Source organism: Saimiri boliviensis, chromosome 4 (assembly GCF_048565385.1).
Source record: "Saimiri boliviensis isolate mSaiBol1 chromosome 4, mSaiBol1.pri, whole genome shotgun sequence".
In the NCBI taxonomy this organism is placed as follows: domain Eukaryota; kingdom Metazoa; phylum Chordata; class Mammalia; order Primates; family Cebidae; genus Saimiri; species Saimiri boliviensis.
The window spans coordinates 101,836,073-101,856,831 of record NC_133452.1 but is presented as its reverse complement, the minus strand read 5'-3'; the positions used below and the strand labels follow the sequence as shown (position 1 = coordinate 101,856,831).

Sequence of the window (20,759 nt, the reverse complement as noted above, 5' to 3'; positions counted from 1 at the left end):
CCCCTAAGAACTGGAATGAGACAAGGATGCTTACTTTCACCATTCTTATTCAACACAGTACTGGGTGTACTAGCCAAATCAGCCAGCTAAGAGAAAGAAATAAGACATCCAAATAGGAAAAGAGGAAGTCAAATTACCTGTTTGCTGATAGTATGATTTGGTATATAGAAAGCTCTAAAGACTCTACCAAAATACTCTTACATTTGATCAATGAATCCAGTACAGTTGCAGCACATAAAACCAACATAAAAAATCAGTAGCATTTCTGTACACCAAACACAATCTAGTTGAAAACCAAAGCAAGAAGTCAATTATATTTACAATAAATACAAAAAATCCCTAGGAATATATTTAACAAAAGAAGTGAAAGATCTCTACAAGAAAAACTGCAAAATGCTGATGAAAGTGTAGATGACAGAAACAAATGGAACAACAATCCCATGGTCACGAATTGAAAGAATTAATATCATTAAAATGACCATACTGCCCAAAGCAATCTACAGATTCAATGAAATCCCCATCAAAATACCAAAGTCATTTTTTTTTTTTTTTGAGACGGAGTTTCGCTCTTGTTACCCAGGCTGGAGTGCAATGGCGCGATCTCGGCTCACCGCAACCTCCGCCTCCTGGGTTCAGGCAATTCTCCTGCCTCAGCCTCCTGAGTAGCTGGGATTACAGGCACGCACCACCATGCCCAGCTAATTTTTTGTATTTTTAGTAGAGACGGGGTTTCACCACGTTGACCAGGATGGTCTCGATCTCTTGACCTCGTGATCCACCCACCTCGGCCTCCCAAAGTGCTGGGATTACAGGCATGAGCCACCGCACCCGGCCCCCATAGTCATTTTTCACAGAATTAGAAAAAACTATTCTAAGTTCATATAGAACCCAAAAGAGCATGAATCGCCAAAGAATACTAAACAAAAAGAACAAAGTTGGAGGCATCACAATATCTGATCTCAAGTCATAGTGCAAGGCTATAGTAACCAAACCAGCGTAAAAATAGATATAAAAACAGTATAAAAATAGACACATAGATCAATGGAAGAGAATAGAAAACGCAGAAAAAAAGCCACATATCTACAGGCAACTGATCTTTGACAGACAACAAAAACATACACTGGGAAAAGGATATACTTTTCAATAAATGGTGCTGGGAAAATTGGATAACCACATACAGAAAGATGAAATGGACCCCATCTCTCACAATATACAAAAATTAACCCAACATGGATTAAACACTTAAGTTTAAAACCTGAAAATAAAAATACTAGAAGAAAACCTAGGGAAGCCAGGCGCGGTGGCTCAAGCCTGTAATCCCAGCACTTTGGGAGGCCGAGGCAGGTGGATCACGAGGTCAAGAGATAGAGATCATCCTGGTCAACATGGTGAAACCCCATCTCTACTAAAAATACAAAACATTAGCTGGGCGTGGTGGCACGTGCCTGTAATCCCAGCTACTCAGGAGGCTGAGGCAGAAGAATTGCCTGAACCCAGGAGGCGGAGGTTGCGGTGAGCCGAGATTGTGCCATTGCACTCCAGCCTGGGTAACAAGAGCGAAACTCCGTCTCAAACAAACAAACAAACAAACAAAAACCTACGGAAAACTCTTCTGGACCTTGGTCTAAGCAAAGAATTCATGACTAAGTACAAGTAACAAAAACAAAAATAGATGGCCAGGGGCGGTGGCTCACGCCTGTAATCCCAGCACTTTGGGAGGCTGAGGCGGGCAGATCATGAGGTCAAGAGATTGAGACCATCCTGGCCAACATGTTGAAACCCCGTCTCTACTAAAAATACAAAAATTGTCCGGGTGTGGTAGCATGCACCTGTGGTCCCAGCTACTCAGGAGTCTGAGGCAGAAGAATTGCTTGAACCCAGGAGGTGGAGGTTTCAGTGAGCTGAGATTGCGCCACTGCACTCCAGCCTGGTGACAGAGCAAGACTCCATCTCAAGAAAAAAATAAAAAATAAAAAAAATTAATAAATAAATAGATAAGTCGAGCTTAATTAAACTAAAAGGAAATAACCACACAGAAAGAAAAAAATAATCAGAGTGAACAACCTGCAGAATGGGAGGAAATATTTCCAAATTATTCATGTGACATGGGACTAATATCCAGAATGTACAATAAACTCGAACAACTCAACAACAAAAACACAAATAACCCCATTAAAAATTGGGCAAAGGACATAGTAGACATCTTTCAAAAGAAGACAGAGAAATGGCCAACAATCATATGAAAAAATGCTCAATATCACTAGTGATCAGAGAACTGCAAATTAAAACCAGGAGATGTCATCTAACATCAGTCAGAATGGCTATTATTAAAAAGTTTTATAATAACAGATATTGACAAGGATACAGAGAAAAGGGAACACTTTTACACTGTTGGTGGGAATGTAAATTAGTAAAACTTCTAAGGAAAACAGTATAGAGATTTTCTCAAAGAACTAAACATAGAACTACCATTCAATCCAGCAATCCCACTACTGGATGTCTACTCAAAGGAAAAGAAATCATTATATCAAAAAGATATGCCGGGTGCGGTGGCTCACGCCTGTAATTTCAACACTTTGGGAGGCCTAGGTGGGCAGATCACCTGAGGTCAGGAGTTTGAAATCAGCCTGGCCAACCTGGTGAAACTCTGTCTCTAACGAAAATACAAAAAAAGTAGCCAGGTGTGGTGGTGGGCACTTGTAGTCCCAACTACTTGGGAGGCTGAGGCATGAGAATTGCTTGAACCCGGGAGGCGGAGGTTGCAGCGTGCCAAGATTATGCCATTGCACTCCAGCCTTGGCGACAGAATGAGACTCCATCTCAAAAAAAAAAAAAAAAAAAAAGATACCCACGTTCATATGTTTATTACAACACTATTTACAATAGCAAAGGCATGAAATCAACCAAAGTGTTTATCAGTGGATGATTGGATGGGAAACGTGGTATATACACCCAATAGAATACCACTTAGTCATAAAAAAATTCTGTCTTTTATAGCAACATGGATGGAACTGGAGGCCCTTATCTTAAGTAAAACAACTCAGAAGCAGAGTCAAATATTGCATGTTCTCACTTATACAGAAGCTAAATAACATGTGCTCATGGACATAGAGTGTGAAGGGACAGGCATTTAAGACTTGGAAGGGTAGAGAGCAGAAGGGGGAAGGTGATGAGAAATTATCTAATGGGTACAGTGTACATTATTTGGATAAAAGTTAAGACTTTACCACTAGGCGATGTATCCATGTAACAAAATTGCATTTGTGCCCCTTAAATTTATACAAGAGAAAGTAGTTTAGGTGCTGTGCTGGGGGCCAAAAGGGACAAATACAGATGAGATCATTGCAGGAAAAGGGCAGTAATCGAAGATTTTTGCAACATTTTATGATAATGCATAATTTGTTCCTGCTGTTGCAGCTGAAGATTAAAAAGAAAAGGCAGTGGGAGATTAAGGGGTGTAAGAAGAATACATTATTGAAAATGAAGAGTTCCTATGAACATTTCCTTTAATACTTACTCTTTTTTTCTCCTCCTCCTCCCTCAATACTTATTATTTTTAATATCTGTAAGACAAATACAGCCACAAGAGCAGTATATTCATGTTTATACATATATGTATATGTACACACACGCATGTGCACGTGCACGCAAACACACACACACACACACACACATACACACAGTTGGGCCTCCATATCCATGGGGTTTGCATCCATAGATTCATCTGACTGAAGATCAAAAATATTCAGAAAAAAACTGTACAAAGTTCCGAAAACTAAAACTTGATTATGCCATGTGCTAAGCACTATGTTGAATCCAGACAAATGAAGTGATGTGTAAGCATTGTTTAGGTATTATAAGTACTCTAGAGATTATTTAAAGCATAAAGGAGGATGTGCATAGGTCATATACAAACAGCAAGTCATTTATATCAGGGACTTGAGCATCCATGGATTCTGGTACCCTTGGGGCGTCCTGAAACCAGCAATCCCCCACAGATACCAAAAGATGACTTTGTGTGTGTGTGTGTGTGTGTGTGTGTGCACGCGTGCACTGTCCTTTGACCCTGCAGGTAGCTTTCCCAGATCCTGGACCTCCCTACTTTCTACTTACCAACTCCCTCTTTTTTTTTTTTTTTTTTTTTGAGATGGAGTTTCACTCGTTACCCAGGCTGGAGTGCAATGGCGCGATCTTGGCTCACCGCAACCTCCGCCTCCCGGTTTCAGGCAATTCTCCTGCCTCAGCCTCCTGAGTAGCTGGGATTACAGGCACGTGCCACCATGCCCAGCTAATTTTTGTATTTTTAGTAGAGATGGGGTTTCACCATGTTGACCAGGATGATCTCGATCTCTCGACCTCGTGATCCACCCGCCTCGGCCTCCCAAAGTGCTGGGATTACAGGCTTGAGCCACCGCGCCCGGCTCCCTCTTGTTTTCATCTTCTACCGTAACCAGCCCTGAATCCAAGTTCCATCACTTTAACCTCTCTTCATCTCCATGGTACCCCATTACCAAAATCCCAACCCTGGGTCCATCCAGCTGCATTTTCTCCAGAGGCAGGGTCTGCCAGGGAAAACCACACAACAGTGCCTACTGAGACACCCATGGCCCCTCATCACCATGCCCCCACACAGCCCAGCAATCCTTCTGTTTCCCTGGTGAGCACTCCCCTGTTCTCTGCAGTAGCTATTTCAGACCTTCTCTTCCTTCTTCCAACCTCCTATCCAAACACCTCTCTCCCTTCACACTTGTCAGAAGATCCCCTTTCAACTTCACTTCATAGAAACCATCAGTAAGAAAATTCCGCAACTTCCCTCTTCCATATTTTCAGACTTTTCTCTCCATCTCTGTTCTATTTTTTCTCTTCTCCTCCTGAAATATAATAAGTGCTTATTTTTCACTCACTCCCTAATGCAGGGCAAATGGTTGTGTTGCCACTAGAACTGCTTTTCCAACGGTCTCCTGGTTGCTAAACCCATTGCTATTTTTAAAAATCTTATCTTACTCGACCAAATTGCAACCTTTGGCCCAGTCAACCATTCTCTGCCTCTTGAAACACTGCTTTGCTATATTGGTCAGGGTTCTCCAGAGAAACAAACCAACAGGAGAAAGAAGGAAAGAAAGAAAAGGAGAGAGCCAAGATGGCTGATCACTAGCAGCTCGGGATTGTAGCTCCCAGTGAAAGCGCAAAGAACGAGAGGATGCCATACCTTCACATGAATTCTTGTTGCTCAGGTACCAGCAGATTCCCAGCGGAGGAGCCCCACGGGTGGCCAGTGCGACTCTTGTGACCAGCGAGGCGGTTTTGCCAGCGCCTTGGAGCGTCGGTTCTTGGTGCAGAGTCAGAAAAGCACCATCAATCTTAACGCCGCTGATTTAGTCGGTGCAGTGGGTTGCTCAGATTTCGGTGCTGAGAATCAATAGCTCGGACGTCCACTCAGAAAACCAATTACAAAGACGTAAAAACAAAGACCACAGATGGATAAATCTACAACGAAGGGAACAAAACAGCCAAAAAAGGCCGAGAATACCCAAGATCAGAACGCCTCTCCCTCAGCACGGGATCACAGTTCCTCATCAGCAACGAAACAAGGCTTGATGGAGAACAAGTGTGTTCCAATTACAGAAGCAGGCTTCAAAATGTGGATAATGAGAAACTTCTGTGAATTAAAAGAACTTGTTCTAACCCAATCCAAAGAGACTAAGAACTTTGAAAAAAGATTTGACGAAATGTTAACAAGAATACACAATTTAGAGAGGAATATAAGTGAATTGATGGAGCTGAAAAACACAATACGAGAACTTCGTGAAGTATGCACAAGTTTTAACAGCCGAATTGATCAAGCAGAAGAAAGGATATCAGAGGTCGAAGACCAACTCAATGAAATAAAACAAGAAGACAAGATTAGAGAAAAAAGGATAAAAAGGAACGAGCAAAGTCTCCAAGAAATATGGGACTATGTGAAAAGACCTAATCTACGCTTGATAGGTGTACCTGAATGTGACGAAGAGAATGAATCCAAGCTGGAAAATACGCTTCAGGACATTATTCAAGAAAATTTTCCCAACTTAGTAAGGCAGGATAATATTCAACTCCAGGTAATACAGAGAACACCACAGAGATATTCCTCAAGAAGAGCAACTCCAAGGCACATAATCGTCAGATTTACCAGTGTTGAAATGAAGGAGAAAATACTAAAGGCAGCCAGAGAGAAAGGTCAGGTTACCCACAAAGGGAAGCCTATCAGACTTACAGCAGATCTCTCAGCAGAAACCCTACAAGCCAGAAGAGAGTGGGGACCAATATTCAACATCCTTAAAGAAAACTTTCAACCAAGAATTTCACATCCAGCCAAACTAAGCTTCATAAGTGAAGGAAAAATAAAGTTTTTTCTGAATAAACAAGCGCTCAGAGATTTCATCGCCACCAGGCCTGCTTTACAAGAGCTTCTGAAAGAACCACTACACATAGAAAGGAACAAACAGTATCAGCCTTTCTAAAAAAAATACCAAAAAGAGCATCAATATAATGAAAAACTTACATCAACTAATGGGCAAAATAGCCAGCTAATATTAAATGGCAGTATTAAACTCACATATATTATTAATTCTAAATTTAAATTGCCTAATCCCCCAATCCAAAGACAGACAGGCAATTTGAATAAAAAACTAAAACCCATCAGTATGCTGCATCCAGACCCATCTCACATTCAAGGATACACAAAGACTCAAAGCAAGGGATGGAGAAGCATTTACCAACCAACCAGAGAGCTAAAATAAATAAATAAAAAGCAGAAGTTACAATTAAGCAACAAAGATCAAAAGAAGCAAAGAAGGACATTATATAATGATAAAAGGATCAATGCAACAACAAGAAGAGCTAAAGATCCTAAATATATACGCACCCAATACAGGAATACGTAGATCAGTACCACATCATATCAACTTAGAAGTTTAAACGAAATGTTGGTTGGCTCCTTGTTATTCTCTTCCCTCATTTTCTTTTATATCTCCATTATTAAGGACAATTATAGGCATACCCATATTTAGACTGCATTCTAGCCCGGGCAATAAAGCAATACCCCCATCCTCTCTCCCTCTTCCTCTTTCTCTTTCTTCCTCTTCTTTATTCTTTTCCTTATTAAAAAAAAAAAAAAAAAAGAAGGAAAGAAAGAAAAAAGAAAGAAGGAAAGGAGGAGGAGGGAGGGAGGAAAAAAGAAAGAGAAAGGAAGGAGGGAAGAGAGAAGGAAGGCAGGCAGGAAGGGAGGGAGGGGAAGGAAGGAAGATTGGTTATATGGCATGAGCTCACACAATTATGGAGGCTACGAATCCCAAGATCTTCAGTCAGCAAGCTAGAGACTTAGTAGGGCATTTTTTTTTTTTTTCTGTCAATGTCAACCACAATGGTAACTTGAGTACATTTCACATGTGAACTTTCCCACAACTGTGAGAGGAAGGTTTTGAAGCAACAGCTCTCCTTCCCCAGCACTTACACCCTCCCACTTAGTGGATACTTACCTTGATAACCAATTCAGTGGATGCTGGAATGGGTGTGGGTTTAATAGCATCACACTTAACATGTGATGATTTTCTTTTGGGCATTGTGGAAGAGTAAATTCTCAAATCTATGCAATCTAGGACAGTTTTAATGATTTCTAGCCATGGCTATGAAAGGTGATGTCCAGAAGACTATGAGGAAAATCTAAATTTGTGTGAATAGCAGAGGGGAGCATACGAGTCAGCATACATAGGGACTTTGTAGAGATTCCACGAAATTTTCTTTTCTTTTTTTTTTTTTTGAGATGGAGTCTTGTTCTGTCACCGAGGCTGTAGTACAGCAATGTGATCTCAGCTCACTGCACCCTCTGCCTCCCAGATTCGAGTGATTCTCCTGCCTCAGCCTCCCAAGTAGCTGGGACTATAGGCATGTGCCACCATGTCTGGCTAATTTGTGTATTTTTAGTAGAGATGGGGTTTCACCATGTTGGCCAGGCTGGTCTCGAACTCTTGACCTTAAGTGATTTGCCCACCTTGGCCTCCCAAAGCACTGGGATTACAGATGTGAGCCACCGCACTGGGCAAAATTTTCTTTTTGACATCCCGAAACAGAACTCAGGCTTGCTCAGCACCTCCAGTGTCTTCCTGGACGTTTTCCTCCTCCTGAGTTATTTCAGTGAACACTATCACTGAGATTGCTGTCCAAGGCAGAAACCCTCCAGGCTCTCCCTCACCCCATATTCAATCAATCATACATCTTGATTTCTCATGGCCTCCATTTCTCATCTATAAAATTAGAGACCCTGTCCTCCTAAAAAAAAAAAAGAGTTCCTCATCTAAAGCGCTGGTAACAACGCACAGCCAAAGTTACTGTGCTGCTAGCTAACATGATTATTTCTCTCCTCAAATTCTACAATCCAGTCACATAGAACGACTTTCACTTCAAGAGGCCATGCTGTCTCTCAGCTCTACCCCCTCCCACTTCCTCGTCTGCTCCCCAGCTCTCTCCTCTCCCCACTCTTACTCTGCTGACCCCTAGTCATCCTTCAGGTCTTAGCTAAGATGCCACATGCTCCTGGAAGCCTTCCATGCTCCTCAGTCTGGACTAGTTGTCCCCTCTCAGTGCTTTCTTGGCTCCCAGGACTATGCCTACTTAAACTCTTGTAACTGTGTTCTCCACAGGACAAGCTCCAGAAGGTCACAGACTGTACCTTTTTCAGGGCTGTAATCCTAGTAGCTAACACAGTGTCTGGCATGTTAGGTATTTGGTAAATATTTGTGGATTGGGGCTGGGTACAGTGGCTCCCGCCTGGAATCCCAGCACTTTGGGAGGCCAAGGGGGCGGGGGTGAATCACGAGGTCAGGAGTTCGAGACCCACCTGGCCAACATGGTGAAATCCCGAAACTTCCCGGCAGGGGAAATGAGTAGTTCTGCCTTCACATTCAGGCATGGGAAGGGAAGGTAAGGGAGACACTTTCTGTCCCTTGCATTTCAGGATCTGACCTGTGGCAGAAGAGTAAGATTTTCCAAACGGGGGAGGATAGCCACTGCTGCTCTGTGAGGATTGCACACTTGGAAACAAATTACATGACTAGAGACATTCACTGGGAAACGGGTCTGCTCTCCAGGTTAGCCCTCAAGCCCCATACTATGATCTTTGAATCAAGGGCAGCTGCCAGCTTCCAGGTCATGGCATGCTTGGGAAGGATTTTCCCAAAAATCAGGAAAGACGCTACCCATGACAACCTGTGCCTTTGCTGGGAGAAGCCAGAGCTGGCTTGCACGGTGGGAACCTCCTGGGTAAAAACCAGGTGTCCCAGGGGAGGAAGGGTAAATATCCAGATTCACGTGGCTCAGGGTGAAATGTAGTTCACATCATTCAGCACTGTCTTCGGCCCTGGAGAAATGCCCGGAGCCCCAGCCACAATGCCTGTTCTCTCTGTTAAAAGAATTCTTGTAGGAGGCCGGACATGGTGGTTCATGCCTGTAGTCCCAGCACTACGGGAGGTCAAAGTGGAAGAATTGCTTGAGGCCAGCAGTTCAAGACCAGCCTGGGCAGTATGGTGAGATTCTGTCTCCACAAAAAATTTAAAAAATTAGCTGGACGTGTTGGCATGTGCATGTAGTCCTAACTACTTGAGATGTCGAGGTGGGAGGATCACTTGAGGCCTGGAGTTCAAGACCAGCTTGGGCAACATAGTGACATCCTGTCTCTATAAAAAATTTTAAAAATCAGCTGGGTGTGGTGGCACGTGCCTTTAGTCCTAGCTGTTCAGGAAGCTGAGGTGGGAGGATTGCGTGAGCCCAGGAGTTCGAGGCTGCAGTGAGTCATGATGGTGCCACTTGGTGACAGAGACTTTTTTTTTTTTTTTAGACAGAGTCTCACTCTGTTGCCAGGCTGGAGTGCAGTGGTGCAATCTCAGTTCACTGCAACCTTGCCTCCTGGGTTCAAGCAATTCTGCCTCAGCCTCTCCGGTAGCTGGGACTACAAGCGTGCGCCACCACGCCAAGCTAATTTTTTTGTATTTTTAGTAGAGATGGGGTTTCACCATGTTGGCCAGGATGGTCTTGATCTCTTGACCTCGTGATCCACCCGCCTCAGCCTCCCAAAGTGCTGGGATTACAGGCATGAGCCACCGCACCTGGCAAGTCTCTTAAAGCAAAAAAGCTGTAGAAGGTGGGCTTGAGGAAGTACAATGGAGCACACTGACTGACTGGCTATGCTGAGGACTGAGGCTATGCTGGTGGCAATGACATCCCTTGCCTCCACCCCTTCCACCAAGTGTTTATCTTATCTACATTAATAGCTATGAGGAAGGAAATGGCGGGGGTGGGTGGGGGGGCTTACAGGGGGTGCCATGCCATGACATCTACCTTCTCCCTGGCCTCTGGGATAAGTTCTGGGTCCCAGTGGTTATGGTACTGATGGTCAGCAGCTATGTAGTTGAGACACTGAGAATTCTAAAGAGGTCAGTGATACCAAAGGTGCCAAAACGTGGCCTAGAGTTTTGGGAAGAGCTGTTCTCCTGCCTCTGTAGTAACACTGCTGCCATGCTGGGCAGTTACAGAGCACCAGGAAGGAGAGGCATTCTTAAGACTGCAGTGGCATGATCTCTGCTCACCAGGATCTCTACCTCCTGGGTTCAAGTGCTTCTCCTGCTTCTGCCTCCAGAGTACCTGAGATTATAGGTGCATGCCACCATGCCCCGCTAATTTTTTGTATTTTTAGTAAAGATGGGTTTCACCACGTTGGCCCAGCTGGTCTTGAACTCCTGACTTCGTGATCCACCCTCCTCAGCCTCCCAAAGTGCTGGGATTACAAGCATGAGCCGAATGGTGGCTTTCTCACAAGAACTGGGAAGACCTGGGGTGAGCAGGCTTCAGGAGTCAACCACATGGGGAGATGTCCATGACACTCTGAGAATGTTTAACTGCCTATCCAGGGGTGGGGAAAGCTCCAACTTCCAGCGTTTGCCAATTGCCATGGTGTGAATACTCCCACCATGGCTGATTTCAAACTACCAACATGATCTCACCGGATGTAGGGTTGGGATCAGTTGCAGAGCCAGGGCAGCCCTGGGAGAGGCCCAGGTAAGACGGTGAGGAATTGAGATCAGGAGAGCACCCTCACAGCCAGGTGGAAACTCACAAAGTCTCATGGTCCTGAAAACGTGTCCAGCCCCATCCACCACTAGGTTAAATCTGGCGTCAATATTCACATCAGAAACACTCAGCTGTGCTTACCTTGGCTGAAGTAGTGTCACCTGAGGCTTCCGCAGAGGTCTCCTGGGTGCCTGCCTACACAGAACACTGGTGTGTGGTGCTTCAGGGCCTGTTCTCCATGCTAAGGGGCCAAACTTGCCCTGAAACTTGCCACAGACATGCCCTTGCAGGCCCCTGGGTGGAGCTGGGTAGAGGCCCAGGAGAGCCTGATCTCCAAAGAGCTGGTCCCAACATCCCGAAGGCCGGTGGGCGTTGGCAAAAGCAGCAGATTGAAAAAGCTTGGGCTACCCAGATCCTAGAGATGTGAAATGCCAGCTCTGGATCTTGGAGTGGGCCAGTGCAGCCTGCTGGCTCTCCTGCGTGGAGTTTGAGGAACGTGAGGAAACACCCAATATTGCTAGCTCAGTAGGCAGCAGTGTGTAAACCCCTCCCACAGCATCTGATAACACCTTGGAAACGCTGTTGACACCTTACTTGAACGTTAGCTCACAACGGTTGTGTTTTGTGCATTGCCATACCAAACACCTAGAGCAGTGCCTAGTAAGCAAATGGGCATTTGATAACTATTGCTGAATTGAATTTACTGAATACATGCAGAGTAAAAATGGACACAAACTGTAGCAGGTTGAAGTATTGACAGAGCCTGAAGGAAAGTGGACAGCAGGGATAGCAGCTCTGGAAGTGGGATGAGGTGGGCATCTGGAATTTAGTAAAGCAGCAGCAAGCGGGAGAAACTGCTTGGAGACTAATGAGCTCAGGTAGCCCATCACTGGTACACTGTGCGGGGATGCTGTAGACCAGGCGTCCCCAAACTACAGCCCGCGGGCCACATGTGGCCCCCTGAGGCCATTTATCCGGCCCCCTCCCGCACTTCAGGAAGGGGCACCTCTTTCATTGGTGGTCAGTGAGAGGAGCACAGTATGTGGCGGCCCTCCAATGGTCTGAGGGACAGTGAACTGGCCCCCTGTGTAAAAAGTTTGGGGACGCCTGCTGTAGACAAAGGAATGACAGCTTTAGAGCATTTTTGAGTACCCATCACAGGCTCAGCCCTTTCCTAGGATTCACATGGTGTTCTAAAGAGAAGAATCAAGAAAACAGCTCATTATTTCTCATTAACACAAGGCCCCATCTTCTTCCCAGGAGCCCCACACTCCCACTGCCTCAACTCCCATTTGTGGGAGAGGCTGAAAAAGCTGACCAGGTAGGAAGCTTCCTTCTCCGAATGAAGCTCCTAACTAGGGTTCAGAACAAGCCCTTGGTCTGTGGTGACCAATAGCAGCATTCTGCTCCAATCAGGCCCCATGAACAAGTCCGCATCTCTGAGCAAGGGACAGATAACAATTCCAGGATTCTCCCGATCTTCTTAGACTAGGACCACAATACAAATTAGGCATTGCTTCTCTTACTTTCTAGGTCAAATTTCGCTAATCACTGGATTCATCAGAAGCCTAGGGGGTTGAATGTCAAGATAAACATACCTAGGGCACCCCATGTTTCTGGGTTATCCTTAGATATGATGGGGTGGAGAGATTCCAGCCACAGAGAAAGGCTGTAAAGAGCCAACACGCAGTTGGAGAGAGCTACCAATCCAGACACGCCGGCAGTTTTGGGGGCTGCCTGGATGGTCACTCACAGAGGAAAAAGCGGTGAGAGAACTGGAGATGGGGTAAATGCAAGTCCTTCCACACAACAGCAGCTTCCAATTAGAGAAACAGATAATGGGTATCCAGCTAGCCAACCCACAAAGGACAAAGTCCCCTGCTTTGGCACAGTCTGATTGTTGGGATGAAGCATGCCTAGAGGTACAGTGAGCCCTTTCTAGGTTAGCATAACCAGATACGGGACACCTGCCATTCACTGCAAAGTGCTTCATATAGCTGGCTGCATTTATCTGCTTAATAAAACCAGAATATGGAACAAACTCCCTTTTCCAGTTCCCCAGAGCCCTGTTGTAAAGAATGTTAATTAGAGCCAGGCTGCACAGTACTGGGGCTCAGCTATACTATAGTTTGATGCTGCAAGGCAGAGAAGTTGCCATGTATTTTCTAGATAAGCAAAATGCAGATGATGTTTAACATCAGAAATCTCTCCACGGAAAGAACATTCTGTAGCTCAAAGAAATAATGCAAGTTTAGGTTAATTTTTGGTTTGTCTTTTAAAAACAGTACATTCAGGCTTTTGTGATCAGTGCAATGATGACAGATATAATTATTCAGAGATGAAGAAACCAAACCAAGATACAAGGAGGTTGAGTAATTTGCCCAAGGCCCACAGTTACTAACAGCAGGGCCAAGATTCAAACTGCTAGTCTGGCTTTTAAATTTTGTTGTATTGATTTATTATTCTTTTTAATCTGTCTTTAAGAGCTCACTTTCCTAGATGTTGTAGAACACTTGAGAGGGATGTGGTGTTTTGAAGGGAGGGGGCTGCAAAACACTCTTATGTCCAGCAGCTGTGGGACAGAGCCGTCAGTCTGTGAGGTCAGACTCTGTACATGGTCTTCAGGCTCAAGTCAAGACGTTTCTTCTTGGCCAGGTGCAGTAGCTCATGCCTGTAATCCCAGCACTTCGGGAGGCCAAGGTGGTAGGATTGCTTTAGACCAGAATTTCAAGACCAGCCTAGGCAACGTAGTGAGACACTGTCTCTATTAAAAAATAATAATAAAGTAATTTTTAAAAAGATGTTTCTTTTTAAAAGATCTTTTCTCTAATGATGTATGTACAAGAGTCTTAACTGCAGCATTAGGAGTAAAAAGGTTTAAACCAACCTAGATTTCTATCAAAAATAGGCCAGAAAAGTAAATTACAGTACAAATACACAATGAAATAATAGGCAGCTGTAACAAAGAAACTATGTACTGACACGGAACTGTTGCCAACATCTATCTGAAAAAAGCAAGTATAGAACAGTGTACAGTTTACATCACTTGTGCAAAACAAGGGAAAAGACCACATGTGTATTTGCTTGTAGAGACAGAGAAGATTTCTGGAAGAATGACTACACAAGGAACGGTAATGCTTGTTGCCTCTGATGGGAAGTAGTCACTGGGGAAAGGGTGAGGGGCATTCTATGGCATTCTGTACCTTTAATTTCAAACCACGTGAACAGATTGCCTGCTCAAAAAGTTTATGTCTGTACTCTCTGAAAAATGCATTACAATTTGTAAAGACAGAATATAAAAAAATTTACATATACCCATGCAATCTATAAACAAAACACATGCATGGGGAAACAGGATGTTATTAAATCAAGATGGTAACGATCTTTTCCTTTTGTTCTCTATTTTCCCAGAATTGTTAGGATGTGGTTATAGTTAAGGATTCTTAAAGCATTTTTTTCCTTAACTCACTTCCTCCATGACTCTACCAGTATGTCAATCAGTAAGCATGGGCAGAAGAATGGAAATGAAAACTAAGGACTCAAGAATCCCAAAATTCACAGTATATTCAACAAAGAAAAAAATCCCTACCAGCTTAAAAAGTTGGCAAGTCAACAGTTTTCAACCCTTTATGAAAATACTTGGGGTACAGGCTGGGTGCAGTGGCTCACGCCTGTAATCTTAGCATTTTGGAGGCCAAGGTGGGCAGATCACTTGAGGTCAGGAGTTTGAGATCGGCCTGGCCAACATGGTGAAACCTCATCTCTACTAACAATGCAAAAATTAGCTGAGTGTGGTGGTTCCTGCCTGTACTTCCAGCTACTCACGAGGCTGCTCAGGCACGAGAATCACTTGAACCTGGGAGGCGGAGGTTGCAGTGAGCTGAGATCACACCACTGCTCTCCAGTCTGAGAAACAAAGTGAGACTTCACCTCAAAAAAACAAAAAGAAAATATGTGGAGCCGGGCGCGGTGGCTCACGCCTATAATCCCAGCACTTTGGGAGGCCGAGGCAGGTGGATCACGAGGTCAGGAGATCGAGACCATTCTGGTCAACATGGTGAAACCCCGTCTCTACTAAAAATACAAAAAATTAGCTGGGCATGGTGGCGCGCGCCTGTAATCCCAGCTACTCAGGAGGCTGAGGCAGGAGAATTGCCTGAACCCAGGAGGCGGAGGTTGCGGTGAGCCGAGATCGCGCCATTGCACTCCAGCCTGGGTAACAAGAGCAAAACTCCGTCTCAAAAAAAAAAAAAAAGAAAAGAAAAAAAGAAAAAGAAAATACGTGGAATAAAAAGAACTACAAAAGAATAGTTCTTGGCGGGATGTGGTAGCTCACACATGCAATCCCAGCATCTTGGGAGGCTGAGGCAGGAGAATTGCTTGAGGTCAGGAGTTTGAGACCAGCCTGGTCAACATAGCAAGATTCCATCTCCACCAAAAAAAAAAAAAAAAAAAAAAAAAGTGAGTGGAAAAAGGAATGGTTCTCTAGGTAGGTAGTAAAAAGGCAGAGGGAAGCAAATCATTATATAATGCACAGTTTCATAATTCTAGTAGAGGGCTCCTACTTTCAAGTGACCATTCTTTAATTCCTCATATTTTCCCTCATTCTCAGCACAGGAAAGCAACAATGCCCCAGGTTGTCCCTAACCTTCTATCTCCTAAACATCAAAACTAGTTTCCTTTCTGTTTAAAAAGGGGAGGCTGGCCAGGCGTAGTGGCTCATGCCTCTCATCCCGGCAAAGTGCTGAGAGGCTGAGGCAAGTAGATCACTTGAGGTCAGGAGTTTGAGACCAGCCTCACCAACATGGTGAAGCCCTGTCTCTACTAAAAATTTAAAAAGTAGCCAGGCATGGTGGTGCACGCCTGTAGTCCCCACTACTTGGGAGACTGAGGTAGGAGGATGGCTAGAGTCTGGGAGGTGGAGGTTACAGTGAGCTGAGATTGTGCTATTGCACTCCAGCTTGGGCGACAGAGTCAGATACCGTCTCAAAAATAAAAATAAAAATAAAGGGGAGGTGGAGAAAAGAAAGAAAACTTTTACTTTAAAAGAAAAAGAAAAAAAGCACATCAAGTTGTCATAAAATCATTTCCTGAGCGTTCATGACATTGGATAAAATAGATTTGGAAACATTCAAATGCCAGCTGAAGGAAAGGCATTCCTCCCATCCCTCAAACAAGGTAAACAGCGACCCACCTCTGTAATAAAATGGAAACACGTCAGTCGGGGGTAAGCTGAGCTCATCTGGTATGGCCATGATCTGGGGCTCGGCTTCTTAGGCTGCCGTTCACTTGAAGTCTATCATCTGATATAGTCACTTTCTTGGTTGTAATCTATGAGCTGCTGGTGTTTACTTGTAAGACTGTCTGGGAGCAGGAAGGGAACAAAGGTAAATACACCAAAGCCCAGCCGAGCAACTGACAGGTTTTACATTTTATTTCCAGGAAATGAGATAGTATTTTCACAAAGAAGAGGTAAGCCATCCTCTCAAAACAGACGCCGCCTTCATGGGCAGCCATGGGGTACACCCAACCTGTCCAAAACAATTGTCAACAGAGGTGCTTCTGAGGTATCAAAACAGTAACAACAAAAAATTTAAAAAACAAAACAGAACTCAAATAACTCATTCAACATGTAGTGAGGCAGAGTCTCTGAAGTACCCTGAAGCAGCTGGGTGCCGTAAATCCTGGGGGTGCTTCAGCCAAAGATGGCAGCAGGGCTGGCCACCGTGGAAGGCAAGTGACTGAGGGCTTGCTAACTCAGTCTCTGTCCCACAAGCCTTCTCCATTGACCTTCAGAGTAGCAGAGTCATGGCCACAGAGAGTCCTCCAGACCATCTCAGGTTCCCAGTGCCTGGCAGTCTTTCAAATGCTCTGAAAGCATGGCCTTCAGGACAATCTCTTTGCTTAGAAGAAAAAGAAAAGAGAAATAAGTAACTGAGGAGCCTGCATTTCCCTTCCCTGGACTCCCTGTTTCCAGCCTCAGCACCCTGATTCTTCCTCACACAGCAGCCACAGCAAATTGAGCAAACAGAAGTTAGATCATGTCCCTCTCTGCTCAACGTCCACTCCCCATTCCTCTCATAGTAAAAGTCCTTTCAAAGGCCTACAAGGCCCTACACAATCTGCGCCTTGCCCAAGCTTCCTCTCCTCATCTCCTACCCACTCCCACCGCTCACTCCACTCCCCAGGGCTGGCCTCCCTGCTGCTCCTCCCACACGCCAGCACGCTCCCCCTTACCATTCCCTCTTTCCCTACATGGCAGCATGGCCGCCTCCTTTAGAACCTCCCTCAAATGGTACCTGCTCAGAGGCACCTTGCTTGATTACCTTATCAAGAACTGCCAAAGCTTTCACCATCACCCTTTCTTCTCTTCTTGCTTGATTTCTCTCCATAGCACAAATTACATCTAACTTAGATTTTCACTTTCTATATCTCCAGCATGTAGAACAGTGCCTAACACAAACCTGGCTCTCAATAAATATCTGTTAAAGGATGTTAAAGGAGGGAATGAATTATATACAGGGATAGGCAGGGAGAGGAGGGAGTTCTTTCTCTATCGGGAGAGGGAGGGGACAAGAAAGGCTATTTACTTCCTAGCCTCCAGGCTTTTCCAATAGTTTCTGCTTCCTTGACCCCAGAAATGTGGAGATCCTGGCCTATGCCAAAGGCACAATAAAGTCACCAAGCAAATTGTCCCCTTTCTCTGAGACCAAAGTCTAGAATGCTTTGGTAGGAGACTGAGAGGACCACAGAAGTTATTTGTCTACCACTTCTGAGTAGCCTTTGAGGTGGTGGGCCTTGGGGCTGGGGATGCCTTCAGCCTCCGAAAGCGAGAACCAAGTGGGGCTCCCTTCCTCTTAGCTAATGGCCTCAACTACTAGCTCACAGAACACGGAAGCCGTAAGAAAGAAATTCTCTCGACTCTCCTCAAGTAAACTTCCATTCTCCACCCCCCATATGATACTCTTCTTTCTATACAACAAAGAATGTACCTTCTACTCTTAGAGACTAACTCCTGTCTGAGCTCTGCACTCCGTCTTCCCCTGCCTTCCAAAGAATCACACCCTGTCCGCTATCTCGGCTTTCCCGCATCCCCTTCTCTACAGGTTCCTTTCAATTTGAGATTTGAACATGCTCAAATCTCTTGTCTTTAAAAAAACAACTCCATTTCACTCTACTTCCTCCTCCAAATACAGCCCTCTTTTGGTGGTGGTCCTCACCATCTTAGTCATAGCCCAATTTTGTGAAGAAGTTATCTATTCTTTCTGTTCTCCCTCACCTCAAACTCGTTCCCCAATAACTGTCAACTGACTTCTGACACCACCATCCCCCACAACTTCTATTAGATAAAGTCACCAATATCCCACAGGCCTGCCCATTCAATGGGCAATTTTTCATCCTTATCTTGTTTAATGTCTTGGCAGCATTTCAAATGTTGACTTCTCACTTCATAACTCTTCATAAAATGAAGAGTTTACTGAAGACCTACCATGTGCCAAACACTCTCCTATGCCAAGAGAATACTACAAGGAATAAGATAAAATTCCTGCCCTCCAGGAGTTCAGAAATCTAGAGGCCAAAGAGAAAGAGATGGAAAAGAGGGGTGTGGGGCAGGCAACAAATGACGTTAGAGTATAATAATAACAAGTACTATTTCAATCTGGCAAATGCTTTCAAAGAAATAATAGGGCAATGTCTAGGATTTAATGGGTGGGAGGCTAACACAGACAAAAGTGTGGCCAGGAAGGCTCAAAACACCATCTAATATCTTTTTTTTTTTTTTTTTTTAGAGATGAGGGGGCCTTGTGCGGTGGCTCATGCCTATAATCCCAGCACATTGGAAGGCTGAGGTGGGCGGATCATGAGGTCAAGAGATCGAGACCATCCTGGCTAACATGGTGAAATCCGTCTCTACGAAAAATACAAAAATTAGCTGGGCACGGTGGCGCACACCTGTAGTCTCAGCTACTCGGAAGACTGAGGCAGGAGAATCACCTGAACCTGGGAGGCAGAGGCTGCAGTGAGCTGAGATTGTACCACTGCACTCCAGCCTTGTGACAGAGCGAGACTCAGTCTCAAAAAAAAAAGAGAGAGACGGAGTCTAGCTCTTTTGCCCAGGCTGGAGAACAGTGGTACAGTAACAGCTTACTGGAGCCTTAAACTCCTGAGTTCAAGGGATGCTCCAACCTCAACCTCCTGAGTAGGTGGGACCACAGGCATGTGCCACCATGCCTAATTTTTTTTTTTTGAGATGAGGGTCTCACTATGTTGCCCAAGCTGGTCTTGAACTCCTGGCTTCAAGTGATCCTTCCACCTCAGCCTCCCAAGTAGCTGTAAGGATAGGCGTGTGCCAACTCTAACGTCATTTGTTGCCTGCCCCACATCCCTCTTTTCCATCTTTTTCTTTTTGGCCATTCATCAGTCTGCCCTGCAGGCTCCTCTTCTACTACTCATCCCATAAATGTTTGTGTTTCTCTAAGAACTGAACTTGCCCTTTGGCTCTTAGCACCACACAGAAGGTCAGTGGTCCGTCCACTTCCACGGCTTATGGTCCCCAAATCTAGAATCTCAACTGGGCCTGTCCTCCAGGCTCCAGATCCACATATTCAAATACCCACTGAACAACAGCTCCACTGATGTCAAGAGCTTTAAACTTTTCAGTTGAAAACTACATTATCTGCCCCAGCTGCTCCTATTTTAGTAAATGCATCATCATCAACTCAGGTGCCCCTAATAGAAATAAACGTGGGCATGATCTGAGCTCCCTTGCACTCCCCACAGGACATCGGTCCCACAAACATGTAGATTCTACCTCTTGCATCTATCCACTCTGGACCTTCATCCCTGCTGCTACTTCTCCAGCCTAGCCACCATCATCGCCGGCCATGATGACTACCTTTATTCTTGTTCCCAGCACCATGTAGTCTCTTCACTACAGCCAGACTAACCTATGCAGAAACACACGAACATCAACAGTCAGATCTCCACTTAGTATCTTCTGATAGTTTCCCCCTGCCCCTAGACTAATGCTGCAACATGTCTGTAACACCCTTCATGACCCAGTTCTGCCTATTTGTCCAGCCTCAATGCTCAACATTCTCTCTAGCACTGTATTTCTCTCAGTCCCTCAAAATCCCCTGCTTTTGCTCCCTGTCCTTCACTGACTTAGGGAAGCCTTTCCTTGACTTACCACCCTTTACATCTCATATTGTAGCACTTTCCTCCAAGCAGCCTAGGGCCTGCACCTAGCACAAAAGTTCCATGAGGGCAGAGGCTGCATATGCCCTTTTCATTTTTATCTCCAGGCACTTGGCATTTAGTAGGTGCTAAGAAAAAGGGAGGACCCAGGACTGGGTGTGGTGGCTCATGCCTGTACCCCAGCACTGTGGGAAGCTGATGTGGGTTGATCCTATGAGACCAGGAGTTCAAGACCAGGTGACATAATGAAACCCCATCTCCACAGAAAACACAAAAAATTAGCCAGGCATGGTGGCACACCCCTGTAGTCCCAACTACTAGAGAGGCTGAGGTGGGAGGATGGCTTCAGCCCAGGAGGCAGAGGTTTGCAGTGAGCTGAGATCATGGCACTGCACTCAGCCTGGGCGACAGAAAAAAAGGAAAGACCCAGAAGAAAGGAAGCAAGAAGAGATGTTTCTTTG

General features: G+C 44.9%; 1 protein-coding gene across 5 annotated transcripts in view; it reads right to left on the bottom strand.

Moving 5' to 3' along the window:
* Positions 1 to 16,513: 16,513 nt before the first annotated feature.
* RNF8 (ring finger protein 8) overlaps positions 16,514 to 20,759 on the bottom strand; it is a 45,183-nt gene continuing 40,937 nt past the window's right edge. For 4 of the 5 annotated variants that reach the window (XM_074397988.1, XM_039467654.2, XM_039467655.2 and 1 more), the window contains one exon: positions 16,891 to 17,003. In XM_074397988.1, the coding sequence (XP_074254089.1) occupies positions 16,987 to 17,003 (17 nt within the window). In that variant the 3' untranslated portion in view covers positions 16,891 to 16,986. Of the gene's footprint in view, positions 17,004 to 20,759 lie in introns of all 5 variants that reach the window. The other variant, XM_039467657.2, reaches the window with a different exon arrangement.